The sequence below is a fragment of the Phalacrocorax aristotelis genome, chromosome W, assembly GCF_949628215.1.
Source record: "Phalacrocorax aristotelis chromosome W, bGulAri2.1, whole genome shotgun sequence".
Classification (NCBI taxonomy): domain Eukaryota; kingdom Metazoa; phylum Chordata; class Aves; order Suliformes; family Phalacrocoracidae; genus Phalacrocorax; species Phalacrocorax aristotelis.
Genome location: NC_134310.1, coordinates 26,514,340 through 26,537,641, shown reverse-complemented (window position 1 = coordinate 26,537,641; position 23,302 = coordinate 26,514,340). Strand labels below are relative to the sequence as shown.

The window sequence follows — 23,302 nt, the reverse complement described above, 5'->3', positions numbered from 1 at the left end:
GTGCAGAAGCTCAGAGCAGTTCTAACAACTCCCAAGGAAAACAAGTAACTGAACTCCAGGACGTCTAACCCAGACTCCAGGCAGGGATCAGTGTTTTACAGCCTGGTGTAAGTAGCAGAACAAGAGGAGGTCCTTCCAGCCAGGTGATCCACTGCACTCTAGCAGGAGCCCTCCACTTGAGCCACACGCTGAGCAGCTGAACTGTGTCACATGGAGGCCTGGCAGCCCCACATGCCTCAGCCACAGCACGGGCGCTGCTCAGTGCGGCTGTACCAGACACCCAGCACTCCGTCGCGTGGTTGTAACCAGGGTGATGGAATTAACCAACCATGGATGTTGCTATACTCCTTGTACAGCCCTATCCAACTGGGCGTTAAGTCTGGGGACATGGAGTATATCAGTCAGTGTATTCTTTGATCTGTATTTTAGTCCCTAGGTAATCATTAATGTGAACGAAACAACAGACAATGTGCTTCTGTCAGAAAAGGATGACAAAATGAGGTTTCGTGTAGTGGACTGAGAAAACTGGCCAGGACTGCCAAGATTAAGAGCCAAGTAGGTAAAAGGTAATTCCGGCAGGGGGAGATCGCGACCACCGACTCACGGACCACCGACCCAAGTAATACCACCTACTCAGAAGAGAACAATGGGAAAGGACAACTGAGTCTGCGCAATAATTTACCTGTGAAGCGAGCAAGTTTGTTCCAATTACCAAAGAGAATAATATTGAATATGTATGGATAAAAGGAATATGTATATTTTTAGTCTATATAAATCACATGGGAAGGTAAGGTATGCACGTTAGGAGGAGCGATCCCCCGTGCATCTGGTGCCGTGAATAAAGAATGCCTGCCTTTTAACACTACATTGGTGTTACGAGGTTTATTCCCGTTTTCGGTAACATGGTGGGGAAGCGCTGCCGGCCCCTGGGAAAGAGCAAGAGCAGGCCACTACCATTGGATTTATCAAACCAGGCTGCAGGCTGCTCCTTAAGCCAGGGAAAACGCTTGCTGCCAGTGAACTGCAGGCAAGGGAATTACTCTCGGGCTGTACGATGATGGCAAGCTGCACGTTAGACTCTGCTCTATGGCAGGGATTGCTCTCACCAGCTAACTGGCAGCTTTTCATCAGGTGGTTACCAGCCTCCAAACTCATGAGGCACTAATGGCACTTTATGCAAGCTGTTCCCCCAGCAGACACAGGAGACACCAGAACAAGGCAGATCAACCCCTTTGCTGTGCTCGCAGACAGTCTCCAAACATGGGAAGTAACAAATAATTCACATCCCAAAGCCTTTGACAGCTACCAGTAATGGTTTGAGGGGTCTAGTCCTCTCTGAAAACACAGTGGCATTTATCTTGTGTCTGAGGCTCGTTAAATGCTGCCCACCCATCACCTCTCGGCACTCACAAATTGCTTGTTGGTCACCATACCCTTACAGGCTCCAGTTCAGAGGGGCAGAACTAGCCAGATTTCAACAGGAATTAAAATTTGATTGTCCTGGGCCACGCACTCATCCACCTTGGAGTACAGGCAAGAAAGTGCACGGAGGACCCACAACTTTCCTGTCACACTGTCCCAGCAAGCTCCACTTGCCTGCTGAAGGCACAGACCTCAGTGTCAGAGGAGAAACTCCTCCAACATATGCTGGTCTTTGAGCTTTTATTCAAGTATGCCATTTTCTAAGCCTTTCTAAGCCTGTACTTGTTACGAGGTGCTACAGCATCTGTGAACTATGGCTAAACGCACTTCCACATGTTTGTTTCTGAGCATGAATATTTTGCTAGCTCTTAAGCTAAAACATCTGAAACCCACACTCAAAATTTTGGCCCACTTAGGCCCTAGCAAGCTCACTGTTACTGGGCTCGCCTGCAGTCCATCCTCAAAGCCAAGATACGGCCCTTCCCAAATGTTTTAAAGCAATGGTTTTCAACCTCTGAAACAACCATTTGAGAGTTTTTGGTCAAAGAGCTATTTTATATGTTTTAGCAGCTGGGAGGAAAGCAATAAGACTGAGACATCACTAACCACTGATGTAATGGTCTCTTACAAATTGCTTTGCTAAATATGTGGTTTGGTTTAGCACTGTAGTCTAAAGCCTTCTCCTATCTGGGGCTGCCAAATCAGTGACAGTCAGCTGTAAATTAAACAATCATTAAAACTGATTATCAATTTTGCAAACAGAGGCTTGAATGCTTCCCCAGTTGGGGGGCTCTTTTCCCCTCCAAGGCTTGCTGGGCACCCAGAGATCAGAGCATGGGAAGGAGAGCTGGGGGTTGCAGGAAGAAGGGGCAGGTATCGTTTCCAAAGGGAGGTGGGAAGGGAAAGGAAATAATCTCTAGAATTGATGGGAATGGAAACAGAGATGGGAAAAGCAACAGCGAGTTCCAGTTGTGACCTGGTTTTAATCTAACTGATGGAGCAAGGGGAAGGAAAAAGTGGACAAGAGCAGTCACAGTTACAAACCAGATTAATCCCCACCTCCCCACACATACACTTCTGGTGGCAGGCACCAACAAACCCCCGATAGCTGGCAGGTAACAGGAGCCTGTTGGTAAGAATCAGCTCACAGACCTCCTTCTGCAGCCTCACTGATGACAGCACAGCTGCAGCAGCACTGCTTTGCATTGGTTTGAAACACTATCAGCAGGAAAAGTAACTTTTGAAACAAAAAACAGAGCTATGTGCCATAGTCCAAACACAGCCAGGGAGGGATGTGATGAAAAACCCCGCAGGGTCAGGGTGCATGCAAAGAAGCGCAGTATTTGCAGTGGTGGCTCCAGATGATGCTTTTCTACTTCTCTCATTGCTGATGGCCGCAGGACTGGGGGGCTCCCAAAACTCTTAACTGTAAATCCCCACCAGCAGACTGATAATTCTCTGCAGTTGCACACTGTGTTGAATGAACACCCAAAAGCCCAGCCTAGCAGCAAGCTGACACAGGGAAGGGCCTGCCTGCAGCTTCACAGGCATCTGAATGGGGTGCGGGCAGCAAGGGCTGCAGGACCTTCCTTTGACCTTCCAGGTGGACCCCAGGTGTGGCAGCAACACCCCCTACATAGTCCTGCAGCACCGTCAGAAACGGTAGCCATACCAACATCACCTGCTCACCTGGCAACACAACTCACAGATATTTAGAGAGATTAACCTGTCTTCTAAAACAAACTGTTACAGCCTTTTGTACTCTAACTCACTGATTTACTTATTCCTCTTTGGGGATGTACACTTGAATGCTGAGGTCAGAAGATAACCTAATCCAAGCTGCTCTTGTTCCCCACATGTAAAGGGCATCAGTACAGGCAGCTGCTATAAACTTCAGGGGCCAAAGGAAGTCTGAAATGTGAGCACAGCAGACTGCCTAAACTGGGCAATGAAGAAAGCCTTGTGATAAAAAAAGCCCAACCCAAAAAAACCCTAAGCCAACCCACTAACCAGAGCCTGGATTGTACTTTCCAACTCTGGGAGGCTGATGGACCCATCAGGAACCTGGTCCCTCTACGGTCAAGGCAAAGAGGAACATAAGGACTGGCTGAGCCATGTCCTGCTTTCTCCTTCGACTGGGGGGAACACAGGGCAGCGGCAGGGCACCACAGCTCAGCAGGAAGGAGCAAGACCCAAAGGCTCTGAAGCACACATCGTTATTAGTGAAGGGAGGACAGGTCTTTTATGAACAGTATCAGCAATCGCCACATCTCACTTTCCAGAGCAGAGCACGAGGAAGTCACATGTGAGAGCTAATGCAACACTGTGAGATAAGATTAAAACTAACAGGAAAAAATATTTCTGCGAGCATCATATTTCAGTCAGTCACGTGGTGACCTCTGCATTTCAATGCTCAGGCATTAAATTATATCTACAACTGCGATATTTTCTGTAGTCCTACAGCCTGCCACGGGCAGGTAGCGTGTGGAGGGTTCACAGGTAAGAGCTGCCCGAAACCTTGCCACTGCATTTTTGCAACTACATCACTTGGTCTGATGAGAGACTTGATCTCTCTAAACAAATTGTTCTTTGTGAGTGCTAAGACACTGCGAGGAGGAGGAGACAGCAAGAACCATAAGGACAGTATGGAAAAATCAGTCATTTTCTCTCAGATGGTAAGGAAATAAAAGTGAAGCAGGAAGAAAGTGGTACCTCTGTCAAAGGTCTTGGTCTTCTCTCTACAACAAATTCTGTGTGGCAGAGCTCACAGTAACTTGTGTTGGAGGAGGATAACCATTTTTCCAGGCAGCTCTTGTGCACGGTGCCCAGTGTTCCTGTGCAGTCACACGGGGAAAGCAGTCCCTCCCCATTTCCACCTTCATGACAGATTCGACAGATGGGACCGTCACTAAAGAGGCAGACAAACAGAATGAAATCACGGTCAGAGCAGGCAGAATGATACAGCCACATCGGAAAATGGGGTCCAAGCCCACCAAGCCCAAGAAGGGCACGCGCACAGCAGGCAGCGCATGGCAGAGCATGCCAGGTGTGCTGCCACTCTGCAAAGCGGCCTGCTGCAGCAAGAAACCAGTCTCAGGAGAGCACGGAGGTACCCAGGACATCTTAAGTCAGTAAAATCTAGAAGCTGTGTTGATGAGCACCACAACACCCAAGAGAAGCTGGCATGTCAGCCTGGCCAGCTGAGCTGGCTGCAGAAGGGACCGCAGCGCACATGCCCCTGTCTCCAGCTCCACTCACAGAGGGCAGAGAGGCTGACACTGGACCTGAAACCAACTCTGAGGCACTGATGCAAATCCAGAAGCCCGAAGTGAAGCTGGATGATCCACGCTAGTCACGGCGTGCCCCCAGACCCCTGGAGCCACTCAAGAGGTTTGCAGTATAGTAGCATTTATCAGATCTCCTACCCACTCTCACCCCATCTCTGCTCTGCATCCTGGGTAAGGAACAGCGATATCTAAAGACAACTACATTGACCTTGGAAGCTCAGCTCTCCAAGGACACAACGTATTTCATGTCAAGCAGTCACCCAGACTAAGTTCTCAGCATACAAACCCTCTGCTATCACACCGCAGTAACTCACTCAGCATCCTATCTGCATGCCGCTGTGCAGAGCACTGTTCTGCAGCGTTCAGGCCTTTAACTGGCTGCAGAAATGCCTTGGTGCTTCACCGACGACCACCTCTCGCCCCCTCCTTGGCTAGAAGTTTCAACTACAGAATCAAATCTCTTGTTTCATGCTCAAGATCTGCTCCCTTGAGTCCTCACAGAGCCAGAAATGCTTATCAAGGGAAGTATCTAAAGCTTTCAGAGACACTTGCAACCTTCCCCATAGGAGGCCTGCACTGCTGATCGCACTCAAACCACCCATTTGTTCCCAAGACACTCCCTCACACCTCTAACTGGCATCGCTGACCGTGGACGATTAGTGCTACTGCTCCAGCATCCCACAGCCATTAGCTCAGGTGTATCAGGTGATACTCATGCAACAAACTTCCATCACAGACTAAAGTAATTTTTTTTGCGCCTATGTAAACTCAGAGTGTCCAGTGTCCTCCTGTTGCAAGGACTTTCTCTAGCTGCACAAAGAACCAAGTCCTTTTCGCTTGAAACCTCTCATTTGTTTGTTTTGTGTACTATCCCCTAATTCTTGTCCTCTAAAAGACAATGTTTCTGGCACCCCCCAGATTTACAGACCTCCATCATAGCCTGCTCAGTCACCTCCTTCACAAGCAGAAGAGTCCCAGCCTATTCAGTCATACCTTAGACAGAAACACACCCACCTTTCTGATCACCTTCGCTACCCTTCCCTCCACCTCTCACATTTCTAAAACATCCTTTTAGAGCTACAGGGACCAGAGCTACAGTTTTCAAGATGCAGGCACACCAGGGATTTTTGCAGCGACTGTGTTCTGTTCTTCATTGCTTTCCTAAATCTTAGCATCTTACTTGCCTTTTGGTCACTGCTGCACGTAACTGCAGAAACGCCTTGGTGCGCCCAAGATCTCCTTCCTCCAAACCTGCGAGCACGTATGTAAATCCCAGACTACTGTTCTTCATCTGCATCACTGCACACAGAACTGCAACCATTAGTTTAGCCTGCAGTCATTTCCAATGCGTTCAACTCTCTAAAGTCAGGCTTCTAGTGCCGTTTTAGGTCCAAGGGTATCCTAGGGACATCTGAAGCCCTGTGCCACATCTGCCAGCCCCATAATGAGGATGTCTTGGGCTCCCTGGGAACCCTCACATGGCTCTAGACACCAAAGCTGGCTATCCTCAGCAGTTCAGTACATCTCTACAGTGTCTGCCATTCGCTGAGATAATTTAGGAATGAAATGCTGGACAGCAGAGGCCCAGGGCAGGGCTACCCTCCCTGGACCACAAAAACAAGCCACTTACTAGTATCTCACTTCTTTCCCACCTTCTGACCAGCCATTTCTTTCACACAACAATAATTCTCTTAAATCCATAGTTGCACAGATTTGGGGGTGGGAGGGAGGGTGAGAAAGGAACATCCTAATTTCAAAGACCCTACTGCATGTCCTCTTGAAATACAGGTGAGCTGTATCAGCTATCACCTTTTTCCACATATTGCTGACAGTACAAAAGCCACACTGATCCCACCTCAGAGTTCATATAACACTGCTATTCTGACTTTGAAAAATAAAAACCCACCTGACTGCAAAAGAAGTTTGTGGAATTGCAACACAACAGTCAGAACAAGCAATTTGCAATCTTCAAAAGCAGCAGTGCTACTTCCATTAGTTCACACAATCAGACAAAACAGAAAAAGCAAGAGCAAGACACGGAAACACAGTGCAAGGAAAAGGAGCGTACTGGTGAAAAAGGTTGGTGGGACACAAAGGGAAGAGAAGAGCCAGCAAGAAAGTGCGCGTCAGCTCACTAAAGGAGAAGCAAGACTCCTGGTGCACCACAGGTAAGAAATCCCTACCACTTTCAACTCAATGTTTAGCAGGTTTCATCCCAATTGAACTTTTAAATAATAATTAGGGCTGTGAAGCAACATATACCCACTGCACCGCCCCCTTCTCTCTGTTGAACATCACCAGTGAACCACTGACCCTTGTTCCCTCCTCTTTTTCATGTGCCTTTTATTTAGGGGACTTCTTCAGCCAGAACAATCCCTGCCACGGGAGTCTGGAGAGGTGGTAGAAACTCCATCCTCAGAGACACTGAAAACTGCATCGGACACAGCTCTGAGCAGTCTGATCCGACTTTGAGGTTGGCCTTGCTCCGAAAGGAGGCTGGACCGGATGTCCTCCAGAATTCCCTTTCAATATGAATTATTTGATGATTCTGTAACCTTTATTGCCATAAAGCTCAGTGCTGTACCAGAATGACAAAATTACAGTCTGCTCACACAGCCTTAGCGACAGGGGCAGACCAAAAAACCCCCAAGCCTCCAGTGCTCTCATGCATCTGTTATTTCCTAAGAAAAGCATCTGTAAGATATTTCATCCATTCTCTTCCTGTTTGAGAAGTTTCATATTTCCAGCACATTAATATAACCTTGGCTACCAATAAACAATCCAGAAGGAAAAAATTTGCTGACAGTGCAAGGAAAAAAGAATTCTTACCAGACTCCATTTTCCTTCCTTCTTACCAGAGGAGGAGGGGGCCTGATCACACTCCCACACAATACACCTGCAAACACAGTTTTCCAGCAGGCTGTAGGGACTGTATCACTAATCCAACCTTCCAGCACAGTCACACTGCTCCTGGCTTTGCTTTGCTAAGTGCTGGTGACAAGGAAGAGACTGAAACCCACCACTACTAAAGTGAACGAACTGGTGTCCCATGAACACACTCACATGAGGAATCCTGTTGTTTTTTTTTTTAACCTGTAATCCCAGGCAGTTTCCCCACCCAATTTTTACACCTCCACAAGTTTTAAGGGGTTACACAACTTCTAGTCCAGCCTATCTGTTGTCAGAGAGCAAACTCAGTTCCCCTCGCATTTTTATTCACCTGCTCCAGGTTTGCTAGATACAGCAATTACATTTGCCTCAGTTCTCATCTAGCCTTCCTCCCCAACATTTGCAGTCACTGCTTTCACACCTCATCAACATTTGGCCAAATTCATTTAAAAAAACAACAACTGTTCAGACGGGATTTGAACACAAAATGTGACTGGTCTCACTAGCTGGACTGAACAATGCTGACAAGTGTCCTTTGCTCTGGAAGCTGCTCAAAATACATGTTAGGAAGTCACATCAGGAAGAGTCTGAGCAAGCAAAGCTGCCACACATCCCCTCTAGCAATAGCTGGACACTGCAGTTCCTGCAATACAAATACCCTCCTCTCCCTGGGGCTGCAAATCGACACCACACCTTTACTCCACAACCATCTTGGAACAGGGGCTGTGGTCCATTTTCAGCCCTTAAATCATCTCCACAGACAGCACGCTGCCCTTGCTAGCACAGCATCCCACCTTCACTGCTGCTCAGCAAGGACTTGGCAGAGGCGCATGGCAAGAGGCCGCCTGCGCTGCCTCACACTGGAGCAGCCCGCAGGCCTAGGGGGTTCTGATGAACACGTGAGTTCCAGTCCACCAGCACATAGAACCAGCTTGAGCTCTCACAAAGAGCACAGGCCTGGGAAGCATGTGGCTAACGAGGATTCACACTCAATATTAGAGCCCCAGCAAACTCCTTCCCAAACAAGACTTTGTTGTCTCCCTCTACCTCTAGAGCCACAAAAAAAGAGGGGAAAAAAAAAAAGCCCAGATGCATTCATCCCAAGCCCCTACCCTGAAGCAGCCTTACCTCTGTGCACCCAGCACCTTGATCACCGTTGAGAGGAGCCGTCCATCCTTGGCGGTGACCTGCGTGACGTACTGCGGGCGACCAATGTCGGTGTCCTCCACCGACTTGGAGAGGGGGGCACTTCCTGGGCAGTCGCACAGGGAGCCGGGGAGGTGGCAGCAGTTGCCCGTCGTCATGGCCCGGGAAGCTCCAGGCCCCTCTGCTCCGGAGACCGGCACCAGTGGCACGGAGACCTGCTGGAACGGCACTGCGGTGAGAGTTGGGTTCCCTGCACCACCCAGCCAGGGCGCAGGAACCCCCTTGCCAACCCTCCTCCAGCTCCGCAGGGGCCGACAGCACCCCAGGGTCCCAACAACCATGGGTTTTGATAGCCTTCTATCCCCTTTAATAGGCTTTGTGAGGCTGTCTTACCATAAAATTAAGGCTCCAAGTGTCCCACTTACATAATTTAGCATCAGCATTGCAAATTTGCCTTTCACAAAGAGAATTCCAGGTACACACCCTTTAACCTGATGAAGCCTTTCAAACCGAATGTGCAGTGCTGACAATGCAGAGATGCTGAAGACAACCCGAAGCCCCACGGGCCCAACAACGCTCTGCCTAGAGCATCCTGAAAATTTATGTTCATACCCTCTGTAAAAGTTGCAGTTTCACCTGAACATGGCACTTAAACCACTTTGCGTGGCTCAGTTCAGGGAGGGCCTTCTCTCAGCTGCATTCAGGTTGAGCCTGTCCACCACACTCAAAAGGCTCCCCCCATCTTTGATTCTCCATTTTTTTCATTTCTTTACAGAAACGCAAGCACTTCCATTTCTACATCCCACGTGGTACACCCCAGCAGCAAACGTGCAGGTACTGACCACCCAAAAGCATTGCAAACCCTCCCAGACCTCCACAGAAAGGGCAGTGGGCAGGTTTTCCTCCTTTCCAATGTTTCAGACCTATTATGTTTATAACAGCCACGTGCAAACAGCAAAGTACACCATCACGTTTTCAGCTCTTCTGCAATTTACCCCGTAAAGAGAACGCAAGGAACAAGCAGCAAATGCAAGAGTTGGGGAGAAGATGCAGAGAAAAAGCCCAACGTGACAAACCAGGAGCTGGCTCAGATGAGCCATGTGCAGACGGGAGAGCTCTCTGCCTTTGAAGGAAGGCAGCAGCTCACCCAGGATGACAGCAACAGTTGTGCTCCTGCCTGGCAGGGAATATCTCAGTCCCAAAGGTAGGCGTGCTTTGCAGATTCAGAAAAAAAACATTTTCTCCAATCTCCTTTAGCCTGGTCCCTAAGCGGCTGCTGTGCAGAAATAAAGAGCTGGGGTTACAATTAGTCACAAGCTGAACACAAGCCAACAACGTCGTACTGCTGGTAAAGACCAAAATCCTTGTGTCTGTAAACAGGACTGCCTTATGTAAGGCATGCACAATAATTCCCGTGCACCAGTCCTGCTGGGCTCATAGCTGGAATGGTGTCTCATCCTGGTGGCCAGATTTCAAGAGAGAAACAAACCCATAAAAGAAGTTCAAATGAAAGCAATGAAAAGGATAAAAGGGCAGGGGGAAACACCAAACAAAAAAACCCCAACCCCAAAACTTACCAAAGAAAGATGAAAATAATTAGGTTTGTTTAATTTAGGGCATGGGGGTGGGGAATCTTCAATCTCTGTCTCCTGGAGGTAGAAGCGGGCAAACAGACCTTCACCACCCCATGCAAGGAAATGCTTTTTTGTTTTGAGATCTCTGTGCACAACAGGAGTCAAACATTCCCATGAAACAGCAGTTTCATCAGGTTCAGCTAAGCCTAAATCAAACTCAAATAGCTAAAGAAAACAAGGGCTTGTTGCTGGTTGGAGGCTTGGCCAGACTACAGAGGAAGAAAACAAAAAAGCCCAAACGAGAATGTGATTGTTGAAGCCCTGAAAACAGATTTGGGTAAGCACAAGTGTTCTTTTGTGTCTTGGAAATTAAACAAATGTTAAACAAGCAAGTGCTTCATCTGTCAGGACAGCTCCCTTCGTGGTGAACGTGTTCAAGAGGGAGAGAGGCACTGGTGTCTCATCACCAGATGCCAGCTTTGGTACCATCCCCTCAAGTTATTGAATATTTCCTAATTTCTAGTAGAAAAGTTTCTAATAGCTTCATAAAAGCTGCTCTTGATAACTATCTGTAATCCTTCCTCCGCATCTGAACAGGAATAGGCGTGAGCTTGGGGGCAGGTCAATCCCCATCAAAATAAATGGGAATCTTTCCATAAACTTAAAAATGAACTTTCAGACTCAGCATTGCCTTGACTCAGCCTCTCTCCACCTGTGCAAAGAGTACACAGGCTTCGAGCCACTCTTCCTATTGCTCTCCTTTAAAAAAAAAGAAAAAAAGCTACAAGCTCTCCAACTTTAAGGAGCAAAAAGTAAGATGATAAATGCTATTGGAATGACTTAAGTCAGCTGTTTTGCAAGTTAAGGAGTTCTTTCAATTTTAAAAGCCTCTTACTGAACCAGGCACGAGAAGATATATGCTTTTAATAAAAAGGTTGGCTCCATTTGTTCAGGCAAAATGTTGTTTATTTTTAAGTCCAGAGGAAAACGGTACATTTTACGTACTGGAATAAAACTGCCCCCACTCCCTGTGTCCTGAGAGTATTTATACTGAGGCTCTTTGTGCTCCACATCTGACAGATACAGGCAGCACCGTGTCTTTGCCTTGCAGCCCTACTCAGGGCTGAAAGGGAATCGCCACCCTGCCGTCCACCAGGAAACACAGTTTTCTATTAAAAGTTATTTGGCGTTTCCTTGTCGGGGTCCATCCCAGGGTGGAACCTGAAGTCACTGCTTTAATATCTGACTCATGCCATTCAGCAAATACAAAGGAAAAGCAGCAAGATTTTCATGGATACAGTTAGTGAGGAAGTAACTGAAATCCAAAGATAACATCTGCAGTGCACTCTAGTTCCAATTTCATACCCAGCTGAACATGAACCAGTTCCTGTGTACAGCCAAGCCAGTCCCTTTTCTGGCTCCCTAAAGGCTCAGATCATCAACATGCAGCCTTCTCTCACAACTGTCAACAGGTCATCGAACCCAAACCCAACATTACAGCAGAAACACCAAAAACTCGGAGTCAGAATCAAGACCCAAACAGTTGGTTTGAACCACACACTGTTTTTTTCTGGGCAGCTGTGATTTTGGAGCCCGTTCCTTGGGGATACATTTCTTGTTTTCATTTAAAAAAAAGTCTCTGAGACATTAGATTTATTATCAATATCCCCTCTGCTGCTGCAGTTAAACATGAGCAAATAAATCAAAAATCTCTTCTCACCATATCCTCAGCTTCTGAGCAGATCCAGGATATAAAGGGCTGCGTTTGTAGAGATTACTCAAATTCAAGAAAAACAAACCCTGTTTGTGGAAAGTTGGCTCAGAAGAGCGAGTTATACACTAGGACTCCAAAACCCAAACACATACAGCAAGACGAGTTGGTTCCTCGAAGAGCAGCTAGTGCTTCTTCACTGCTCCAAGGCAGAGACCACGGTGCTGGTGCAGGACCCTGCCTGCTCCATGGCTTATGCAAAACACGCCAGCAAAACATCCCCCTTGTCAAGCCTTCAGGCATTGCAATGAGATATGTGATCCTGTGTATATCATCCAAAGGGCAACAGGGGTTTCAAAACTCCCTCAAATGTCTGAACAGCTCAACAGCAGAGATCAGGCTGGACCACTGCTCTCCATCCCGAAGACATGCAGAGCAGGAAAAAACAGAAGACAAAGAGCTAAAGGGTCCCCCAGCTCAGTTCTGCATATTTAGACTTTGCAGCCCAATAAGACAGTTACTTCTCCCAGACAGGGAAACCATAGCAGGCCAGATGAATACCTTGATCAAAGCCACAAGGAGAAAAGCCAGTCAAGAGGAGAAAGACAACAGGAAAGGCTGAGGCCAAATGATCATGGTAAAGGGGAACTGTTAGGTACAGGTCACAGCTCCTCTGGGCTGCTTGTGGCCTGCCTACATGAGTATCTCAACTGGTGTAAACCCTTGGAGAAATTCTGAGGCTTTGATAGGTTCCAGAGCAAACTGCAACTAGAAACTGCTCCACCTTCTTTGGGTGCAGCTCATATGCACCAGCTTCTATACAGATTAGCTTCCCTGGAACATCTGCACTGAGGGGAAAAAAAAAAACAAACAAAACACCTCCTGGCAAGGCTGCCAGCGGCTAAGTCTGTTCCTCCCACTGAGCAACCTGTTTCCCTGATTATCGTAACCAAGATCTGGCACCTCATTGCAGTGACATGAGGAGATAACCAACATAACCCACGCAGCTTTATGCAAGTACCTTTTTTTTTTCTTTTCTTTTAAAGATTTAGCTAGTAACCCACTCTCTGTGTGCAGATTGCCAAAGCTCCGACTGCTGCTCACACAAGCTGATGTTTATTTAACCCCCAGGAGCAAGGCCACCCAAGCCTGCTTTCCAAACCCATTTCAGCTAACTTGGGTAGGCAGATACCGCGTTTTCTAATCATATGATCCTGCAAACGTCATCAGTGAATTGAAGGGTTTCAGTTGCTAAAGGGCATTTCCAAACATCAATGCTTTCCTTTTCACCACACAAACTGGATTGCCCAAATCCTGAGGCCCTAAGATCATCTGAAGAAAAACTTCTTGAGGGAGACGAGTACAAAGAATTGCTTCCTTCACCACATCTAAGCACCTGCTCCTACACACCCTGTCTCATCCAGCTCACACACATCTTTCCACAGCCCAAGTCCAATCCCAGGCCTGCAACATGTCTTCCAGCACCCAGCACTGCCTGCTGCAGGTGGCTGCAGTGCCTAATCAGTGTACCTGCAGCCCCCGTGCTCTAGGCACAGGCACCCAGGCTCTGGGCAGCGCACCCCAACTCCTATACATCACCGGGAGCAAGCTCTGGCCTCCAGACCCTCGCACCCACAGCAATTACGCATCCTGAGATACTGCCACCAAAGATATGCATGGGCAGGATGCAATTAGTGTCCTGAAGTGCTCCCTGCTACTGTTAAAAGGTTTAATCTAAAGAAAAAAAAAACAAAACAACAACAAAAAAAACACCCCCAAACAGGTCCCAAACTGCTGCAGGGCTTTGTTTTTCAGTTTGGTTTGTTTAAACATACTCTCTGCTGAGGACTGAAGACTGCAGCATGATTTTGTTCTTTAAAAAAAGTACACAATTTTGTACATCAACTGATTCCCAGAAGTTACCCTGCAGGTCTCCTGCATAACACCCTAAAAGTACCTGAAAAGCCAGCAACAGATCCGCACACACTTGATCCATCAGCTGAAGATAGCTCCCCCCACAGAGGAGGGAATTCTGCTATGAGACCTCACTGCAACTCTTGCATTGCCCAGGACTTGGACAGAAATCTCAAGTCATATGCTCAGAAGTCATCTGAATGCAACAGTCCTATAAGTCAGGGTGCAGCAAGACCTACCTAGTGAGAAAAGTGACACAGCATTTTATGACACATACCCAACACTCGAAATAAGATCTGATGCTACACAACAGCTTTTAAAGCATTTTAAAATTTAGTAAATAACACACAAGAAAGCATTTCACTCCCCAGGCAGCTTCTCAATTTCCTGCCTTGCCTGCAACATTTGGTTGACAGTCACAGTTAAAAGAGGTGCTGTAAAAACTTCAGCATTAACTTGCTCTTCAGACGGTGCCAGTGGAGCAAAGCTGTGAATCAGACAGTCACAGGACAGACCTGACCCTAGGCTCAAAACAAAACAAACCCCAAAAAGCAAGAAAAAAAAATATCAGGGAACAATATCCTGGGAGCTCATGAACCTTCTAATGAAGCATCACACCAGGACCCTCCTCCTACACCTTTAACAGCAGAACATACAGGCTGAGTTACTGTGAAGCACTGATGCTGTCCACAGAGGCTTACTTGCCTCATCCCTAGGGCTGAATTTCAGCTGTTCATAAGCTACTCCAGATTTAACCGTGTAACACCCAGGAGGAGGTTAGATGCTTCTAGGAAGCAGCCTTTTTGGACTCCTGTTTTTGTCATATCTGTACATTATCTACCACCGCCAGGGACTCAACTCCACTGCCTTTTGACTATTCCAGCAACACAACTCAGCAACAGTGAAAAAGCAATGCAAGCCTTCGCTTACCCAGCTCCCACTGGGGAGAAATGATCAAAACTTCTCTATACCAAGCCACTATTTAGGCATATTCTAGAAGCTCTCTGAAGTCTTGATTATCTAGCCTACGATTTGATGGCAAATGAGTTTGTTTTCCAGACACAGATGAAGAGGCAGCCTTCCACAGAATTATTTTTTTTTATTTTTTTTTTCCAGACACATTGCCAGGATCTGACTTCTATTCCCTGTTAGTGAAAAGAATATTGCAGTGAGCCTTCATGATCAATAAACTGTTGTTTTCCAAAGCCTACATCCACACACATCACTCCTCTCCAAATCTTTCAGGGTATTTGATGAACCTCTGCAGTAGCTGCACTTCATCACCAGATCTTGCAGCGCTGGCGAACTAGTGACTGGTGTGCTGGTTTTGGCTGAGAAGGGGTTAATTCTCTTCACTAGTGCCTGCAGTGGTCAGGGACCTTTCCAGCTTCCCGCGCTCTGCCAAGTGGGCAGGAGGCTGGGAGGGGCAGGGCCACAGCTGGGGTAGCTAACCCCGACTGGCCAATGGGATGTTCATTCCATACATTGTGACACCATGATCAGTATATTAAGGGGGCAGTTGCAGCTCAGGGAGGCGTGGTGTTGGGTGGTGAGTGGCTGTGTCATGTGTGGTTTGTTTTGGTGGTTCATCCCTCCCCCTCAACCCCCGGGGGTTTTGCACCTCTCATTGTTTTCCTTTCCATTGCATTTTTATTGTTGTTTTTTTCATTTTAATTATTAAACTGTTCTTATCCCAACCCACGAGCGTTACCCTTCTGATTCTCTCCCCCATCTACCAGTGGGGGAGTGAGCGAGCGACTGTGTGGGGCTGAGCTGCCGCTAAACCACGACAGTCTTTTTGGCGCCCAACATGGGGCTCAAGGGTTGGAGATAACAACAGCTGCTGGTCACAGCACCATGTTGTCCTTTTTGCAGTTGGTGTTAAAGATCGGTGTTGGTTTGTTTAGTCTGCTGTGTTCTGCTGTGATTAGTGATGTTTTGCCTATGAGATTTGTTATGCAAACACTTGTTTTCAGCTTTATCTGGTATTTGGGGTTTTTGCTGAAACCCTTACTGTACTTTGGATCCCACCTTGCTGAGGCAATTAGCAATTATACCTCCTCCTCTGAGAGATTTTATATGGAGGAAATACAGAATAGTACCTTTGCAACTTTGTTCTATGATGTCTGTGCCTTTGTTACAACAACCTTTTTGTATCTTGAACATCCTTGGGTGGTTAAGGTGCACTTATTGTTAGTTTTTGGGCATGTTGTTTTGGTTTTGACTAAGCAACTTAAGAATATCACCCAGAAATCTGCCCCGAGGCTTGATAGTTAGGAGTGGCAGGGCATGTGGGATAGCATGGGCAAATACCTAGGGCAGTGGGCACCCCCAGTGTTTTGGAGTTTCCCCCCCAAACAAGTGCAGAATCCTGAAAAGCTAGTAGAGTATTTGGAGGAAGTATGTTGTTATGCTGGGAACTCCAGAGAGACACAGATAACTGCAATGTGCTGGGACCTGGCCCATGCATACCGAGCCCTGCTCAACAGTATTCAGTGCTCCCAGGGGGAAGAGAAGGCATCTGGATTGAAAGGCAAAGTGACTGGCACTGTGGCCACTCAAACCCCCAGGACAAGTACTGGAGCTGACTCAGAGAATCAACCTGTGCCAGTATCAGTCGCCTCCATACACAAGACGAAATATTGGAAGCGGACGTCAACTCGTTTAGAAGGGGATGATGAAGAACCAGGGCCATCACGAGGAGAGGAGGAAGAAGTCATAAATGAAATAGAGACCACCCGATCCCTGTCCTTGAGCGAGTTGCGAGATATGCGAAAAGATTTCTGCCGTCGTTCAGGTGAGCACATTGTCACCTGGCTGCTCCGATGCTGGGATAATGGGGCCAGTAGCCTGGAACTAGAGGGAAAAGAAGCCAAACAATTGGGATCCCTTTCTGGGGAAGGGGGCGTTGACAAAGCAATTGGGAAAAGAACACAAGCCCTCAGCCTCTGGAGGCGACTCCTGTCTGGAGTGAAGGAAAGGTATCCCTTTAAGGAAGATGTTACATATCGCCCAGGAAAATGGACAACCATGGAGAAAGGCATCCAGTATCTAAGGGAATTAGCTGTGCTTGAGGTGATCAACAGTCATCCAAAGATCCAGATGAAGCCGAGTGCACACGACCCATGTGGCGGAAGTTTGTACGGAGCGCACCATCCTCGTATGCAAACTCATTGGCAGTAATGTCCTGGAGAGGGGATGATGAACTGCTGAAACAAACCGCACACGACGCAGCTGCTCACCACCCGCTGACCCGATGCCGTGCCTCCCTGAGCCGCAACTCCCCCCCCTTAATGTACTGGTCATGGTGTCACATGGTATGGAATGAACATCCCATTGGCCAGTCGGGGTCAGCTGCCCCGGCCGTGGCCCTGCCCCTCCCAGCCTCCTGCCAATGTGACAGAGCATGGGAAGCTGGAAAGGTAGCCGACCACGACAGTGAAGAAAATTAACCCCTTCTCAGGCAAAACCAGCACAAGCATGCTCAGTTGTCAAAGACCTTTCCAGCAAAGGCACCACCACAGCCTTCGACCCCACCACCCACCTGCATCTGAAGAGCTCCAAAGCAGGCACCGAGTACATCCTCTTTCTCCATGGTCAAAGAGGAGGATTAGCTGATCCTAGCTGATTTCACTAGTGTCTCCCTTCTGCCCACTCCTTACCACTAAAAATCTCCTTCTCAACCCTGAAGTGAAACTACACAGTTGATATCAGTGCTGCAAAATCCCAGTCTCCCCCTCCCCCCCCAAATTAAGTTTGCAATGCTTTGCTTAGGCTGTATTTCCAGTTCTTCTGGAGACACAGGCCTCAACTGATTCAGCTACAGGGAAGTACAAGAAAAACCGAGAGATAAAAAAAGTTGAGAACAGTCCACAATTGTAGTCTACCTTTTCCCTCACACCACTCTCAAATCTAAACCCAAACAGCTTTCAGCTGAAACACAATTAAAGCTCACAAAGCTCCAAAGAAAGAAATAGGTGTTAAAGCCAAGACTGCAAGAGCTTGGAGCATTCCCCTATTTGTAGGGAAGTGCTTTAGAAACTAGGCTTGATTTGTTTGTATTTATATTTGCCAAGCCAGAACACTCCTTGCCCTTTGGCTCCCTCTTTTTGGGAGCAGCAGGAGGATGTTTCCTTCACTCTGTCACCGACTTCATGACAACTGATTAAAATTGCAAGAACAGGTACAGCATGCCTGCCCTTGGGGTTAACCACACAGAATCAGAATGGTGGGGGCTGGAAGGGACCTCTGGAGATCATCCCGTCCAACCCCCTGCTTGAGCAGGCACCCCCAGAGCAGGGGCACAGGACCGCGTCCAGGTGGGGTTTGAATGTCTCCAGGGAAGGAGACTCCGCAGCCTCTCTGGGCAGCCTGTGCCACTGCTCTGGCACCCGCACAGGAACGGAGTTTTTCCTCATATTTAAGTAGAACTTCCCATGTTCCAACTTGTGCCCATTGCCCCTTGTCCTGTTGTTGGGCACCACTGAAAAGAGTCCAGCCCCATCATCCTGACACCTGCCCTTCAGATATTTATAAGCACTGATGAGATCCCCCCTGAGCCTTCTCTTCTCCAGGCTGAACAGACCCAGGTCTCTCAGCCTTTCCTCACAAGGGAGATGCTCCAGACCCCTGATCATCTTGGTAGTTCTCTGCTGGACTCTCTCCAGTAGTTCCCTGTCCTTCTGAAACTGGGGGACCCAGAACTGGACGCAGCACTCTAGATGTGGCCTCACTGGGGCAGAGTAGAGGGGGAGGAGAACCTCCCTCGCCCTGCTGGCCGCACTCCTTTTAATGCACCCCAGGACACCTCTTGTGTTATTATCAGGAATTGAAAAGTTTAGCTAGAATTGCTATGTAAAATCTGGAAGAAAACTTACAGATGCCCATTTTGATTGAAAATGGGGACAAATCAGATTCTAAATTGTAACACTGCTTGTCCTAGAGAGGTCTGGGGCAGGGAGTGCATTGCATGGCTGACAGGTAGGGAGAGCTGCAGGTCAGTACAGCTCCTATCGGGATATTCACTTTCCCAGAGGATACAAACGGTTCAGTCCCTGCCCTGAGACACTTTGTCAGTCCATGCCTTCAGGATTTTGCCCATTCTGCATTCTACCATCAGTGCTTAGAGCTCCCACAAACTGTAACCGGCACAGCTCCACCAGGAAAGGTGGCCAAAACCCCAAGAAGCCTAGCAGTGACTTTTCCACTTTTAAACAGTGGGATAAACAGCCGAGCACTCTCTCAAATGCTCAGCAAGTGGGTAACCACCTCTCCCAGCAAACCTGCATTTGTTGCTGCAATGCTGATGAGCTAAGGCCGACCTGGTCTAACTACAGCAAACACAGAAAGACAACAGAGCAAGCGTGATGGCATCCTCCCCAGGGAGCAGCACCACTGCAGTCAGAGCTTAGAAAAGAACAAGACCAGACTTGGAGAACCTGCTATTCACATGCATGACATTAACTGTCTCAATAAGCCACACACTGTGCCTCAGCACAGATTCATCCATCCTTTTAGCACCAGAGAAAGCTATTTTACACAAACTTCATGGAAACTGCTTGCCTACCCTTCACATTGATTTGGTGCTGTGCTCATTTCCTTCACATAAAAGTGACCCACAGCTTTGTTTTTCATACAGCTCATCTCTCAAATCACAGAGACTGCGTGCCCATTTCTTACCAACTTAGAAGTGCAGAGTGTGTTTTCAAGGGGATTTTTACACTTTCAAACTTAAGTAAACGGAGATAATTTCTCTCTCATGGGAAGGGTTTGAGCTAAGAGCATGCAGAAGCATAAGTAAACCAGAGTAAATAAGATGGGGGGGCAGAAGAGACCAGTTATGAACTTTAATCTGGAGCAGGGAAAAAAAACCCACAACAGTTTAGAAAACAGAAACTCCGAAATCTCCAAATATCCAAAGCTGAGTCAAAGTCAAGTGGGGGAAAAATAAACTCATCCTGTAGTTTATAGTTCAGGATGCCTGACTCCTCCCTTCAAGTTCTAAGGAAAGGTTCTGTGGTTTTTAGTGTAAAAAGCAAAGATATTTTAAACAATAGTGAAAAAAGCCCCTAAATGTGCATTTTACTTTGTATCTCTGCCCCCAGAACTACTACAAAGTCACATCCTGAGGGCCAGCAGCTGGCCCTCAGGACTTACAGTGTCTCAAGAGCCCATATCCAGCCTCAATTTGCCCAGCTTGTGCTGGATGCATTTTGGGTTGATTTTGGTCATGCCGTTTCAAAGAATCTACGCTAACTTCCTCCCAGGAGAACATCGTGTCCTGCACTCGCTTGATCCTGCCCAGCATCAATAAGCTAGAATAGGAAAGCCCCTCTTCCAGCATCTATTGAGGCAAGAACTCTGTTGGAAACTGTTTACAATTAGTACATCTGTAATACTGCTCATCTGCATGGTCTCCTTGGCGTCCAGCGCGGGGTGACCTCACTCGGCAGCCTCAGTGCAATTCCACAGCAAAAAAAGGGCAGTCAAATACCTCAGAAACAAGAAACCATTAGTTCCAGTGCTTTTTTTCCTGTTTCCACTTAAAGACTGCCAGTGGTGTTAATTAACTAACCACACACAGACAATCCTGGGTTTACAGCTGGTATGTAACATCCATGGCGCACACATTAAGCTCACACTCAGCTGTTTCCTGTGCCACCTGGTCCGCTCCTGGCAAAGTTAAGACTTCCTTACTGATGGAGGCTGCCTGTGACGGCCCACTGCACGTGCTTGGGGGCGGTTAGACCTTGCGTCCTCAACTGGAGGTATTAAATTCACTGTTACAGCGCACGCGGCACTTCTCCAGTCCCAGCTCCTTTCCCTTCAAGCCTCTATTTCCGAAGGGTGACACAGCATCACAGTTTCAAACGCACCTGGAAAACCAGGGCTCTTCTAGCTCTCCACACGCTTTCCCCTGCAGCTGTCTCCATAATCCTTTGGAGATGCAAAAAAGTATTCAAACACTTAAGCCTTGGAAAGACAAGGCTAACATCCAGCTGTTAAAAGGATTATTCTGTGCATGTGCAAGCTCGGCAGCTGAGCAGGGCTGTACATCCCCAGGAGCGGGGTGGATAAATGGGACTGGCCACGGCCATCGGAGCTGACCTACCACAGTGGCATCACAGGCATTCTTGACAAGAACCTGGAAGAAGGTCGAGAAAGTGCTAGAAACTGTATCAGAAGGGAAAGACGCAGAGATAAATGCTTGCTGGAAGGAGAGTGGAGCAAGAGAATGAGAGGCCCAAGGAAAATGAGGGCTAGTAGCAGGGAGGGTTGAATGGGGGATATAAACAGTCCTGAGTGTGAGCAGAAAAAGAGCACAGGGTGGGATGAGAAGCACATCCCCGCTAACAGATCTTTATCACACACACATTGGGGCAGGTCAGCCTCCTCTCTGGACACTGCAGGGATGGTGCACTGAATACAAACAAGCCTGACGAAAAGCCAGAGCTGCTCCGGCTAACCCTGGCCAGTTAGTCATCATCAACACTGACCTGAGAGACAGCCCGCCTGCCCACTTGTAAGATTTGAGCTCTGCACATCTTCTGCCAAGAGAAGTCGCACAACAGCCTGAACCCTTGGGGTAGCAGCACTGCACAGTGCAAGTGCGTCACCCCACGTTTAGGTGAGCATCGTTTCTGCGGGCACTAACAGCGCAGGCCATTGCACGGATAAGCGAGAAGTCTCAGTCTGAGGCCATTGCGTGGCGTTTCAGGTTTTAATCTTGGTCTCCCCATCAGATAGAGAACACGCTCATATGACAAGGGCAAACGTTTGAGACCATGAGAAAAGTACCCCCAACGTCACAGTCATCTTCCTGTACACGAGCCACAGACCCGTCCCTCAGACAAATCCCACAAACGAGCAGTTTTGGTCTCTGTTGCTAGCAGTTAAATTGTCTCAAGAAAACTGGTTTAAGCGAGATAGAGAGATTCATAGGTCCCAGTTTAAGAAAAGTCAACCACCAACTCTAAGCTTATGCCACAGAGGAAGGCAGCTGGTGCTCCAGCACACAACCGTAGCAAGTTCTTGAGTTTTGCTGTGACGCTGAGCTCATTCTCTCGAGAAATCTCTGTAACAAGCTCTGCAAGACAGTGCATTCCCTGTCACACCACGCAGCACTCCGCAGGTCAAATATATGTGTTAGAACAAAAGCCAGTAGCACTCCAAAAGAGAAGAAAAAACAGGCAGAGTCCATTTGCAGAGAAGTCACCTCCTAACTACTTGTAACTGCGGAAGGAAAGACTGACGGGCAGATGTAAAAAAAAGCTGCTCCAGCCTCCGGGCCTACACCATTTGTCTCCCAGGCTGTTTCTACACAACGCCCCAGCCCTCCCCGCCGGGGATGGGTATCAGCCCGCTCCCTGGCTCCGCCAGGAAGGGCCGCAGCCCGACGGCCGGGGCAGGCGGCGGAGGCACGGCCGGGCCTGCCGATAGCCGCGCCTGGGGCACGGAGCTGGAGGCGAACGCTCCATAATACACCTCGGTAGCCCGGGGTCAGCCCAGGGCCGGCGGGACGGGCAGAAGAGCTCCCGCGGGAGAGGCCCCGCCGCCCCCGGCCAGCTGTCCTTCCCGAGCCCCGCGGCGCGTCCTTAGGGCGCGGCTGCGGCACCCCAGTGCAGGACACTGCCGGGCACCGGGGCGCTGAGCGACATCCCCCCCGACGGAGCTGGGGGAGTGGGAGGGCTATCAGGGCTCTCAGGACCCCACCCGCCTCGGCCCGCCCGGGACGCCACTCCGCCGCCACAGCCCCGCACCTGAGGGCAGCCGGCCGCAGCCGGCCCCAGCCGGGAGCGGGGCGCTGGGTTGCGCCGGGCCGGGCCGGCTGCTGCCCCCAGACCCGCAGGTGCCGCCCGCCCCGCCCAGTACCTGCGGTCCCGCCGCCCGCGGCCCCTCAGCGCAACGCGCGCCGTCCCAGCGCCGGCTCCTGCGACCGCCGGGCACCACCCACCCGCCATCGCCCTCCCTCACAGGGGCGCCGACCGCCAATCCCCACGCCGCGAAGCGCTGACGCCAGCGGCCGTGCAACCAATGGGCTGAGCGGGACGCGGCCGGCGTCGCAACGCGACCCCGCTGGCAACAGCCGCTAGCCAATAGTACCCCGGCCAAGGGCACGCGCGCCGTTCCCTCATCTCAGGGTTCCCCCGCAGCGCGGGGCGGCGGAGCCGAACCCCCCAGGCCGGGGGGGACCGGCGCGGCCCCACGCCTGCTCGGCCTCGGTCGGCTCCACACACGCCTGCTCGGAGCGGCTGTTCCTGGAAACCGCGGACCGGCCTCCTCCGCCCCTCGGCGTAGGGGAGCGCCCCCCCCGGACCGTACGCTGGCTCCCCCCAGGGCCGCGGCTGCTGTCGGTGCCA

At 49.1% G+C, this 23,302-nt stretch overlaps 1 protein-coding gene across 8 annotated transcripts in view; it reads right to left on the bottom strand.

Annotated features, from left to right (window-relative positions):
* MARCHF2 (membrane associated ring-CH-type finger 2) overlaps positions 1–22,904 on the bottom strand; it is a 37,078-nt gene extending 14,174 nt beyond the window's left edge. The window contains exons 1-5 of one of the 8 annotated variants that reach the window (XM_075077955.1): positions 22,815–22,887; positions 14,874–15,088; positions 13,987–14,182; positions 8,727–8,962; positions 4,135–4,330 (exon numbers count right to left, since the gene is read on the bottom strand). In XM_075077955.1, the coding sequence (XP_074934056.1) occupies positions 4,135–4,330; positions 8,727–8,962; positions 13,987–14,025 (471 nt within the window). In that variant the 5' untranslated portion in view covers positions 14,026–14,182; positions 14,874–15,088; positions 22,815–22,887. Of the gene's footprint in view, positions 1–4,134; positions 4,331–8,726; positions 8,963–13,986; positions 14,183–14,873; positions 15,089–22,814 lie in introns of all 8 variants that reach the window. The other 7 variants (XM_075077958.1, XM_075077956.1, XM_075077959.1 and 4 more) reach the window with 7 other exon arrangements.
* Positions 22,905–23,302: the final 398 nt, after the last annotated feature.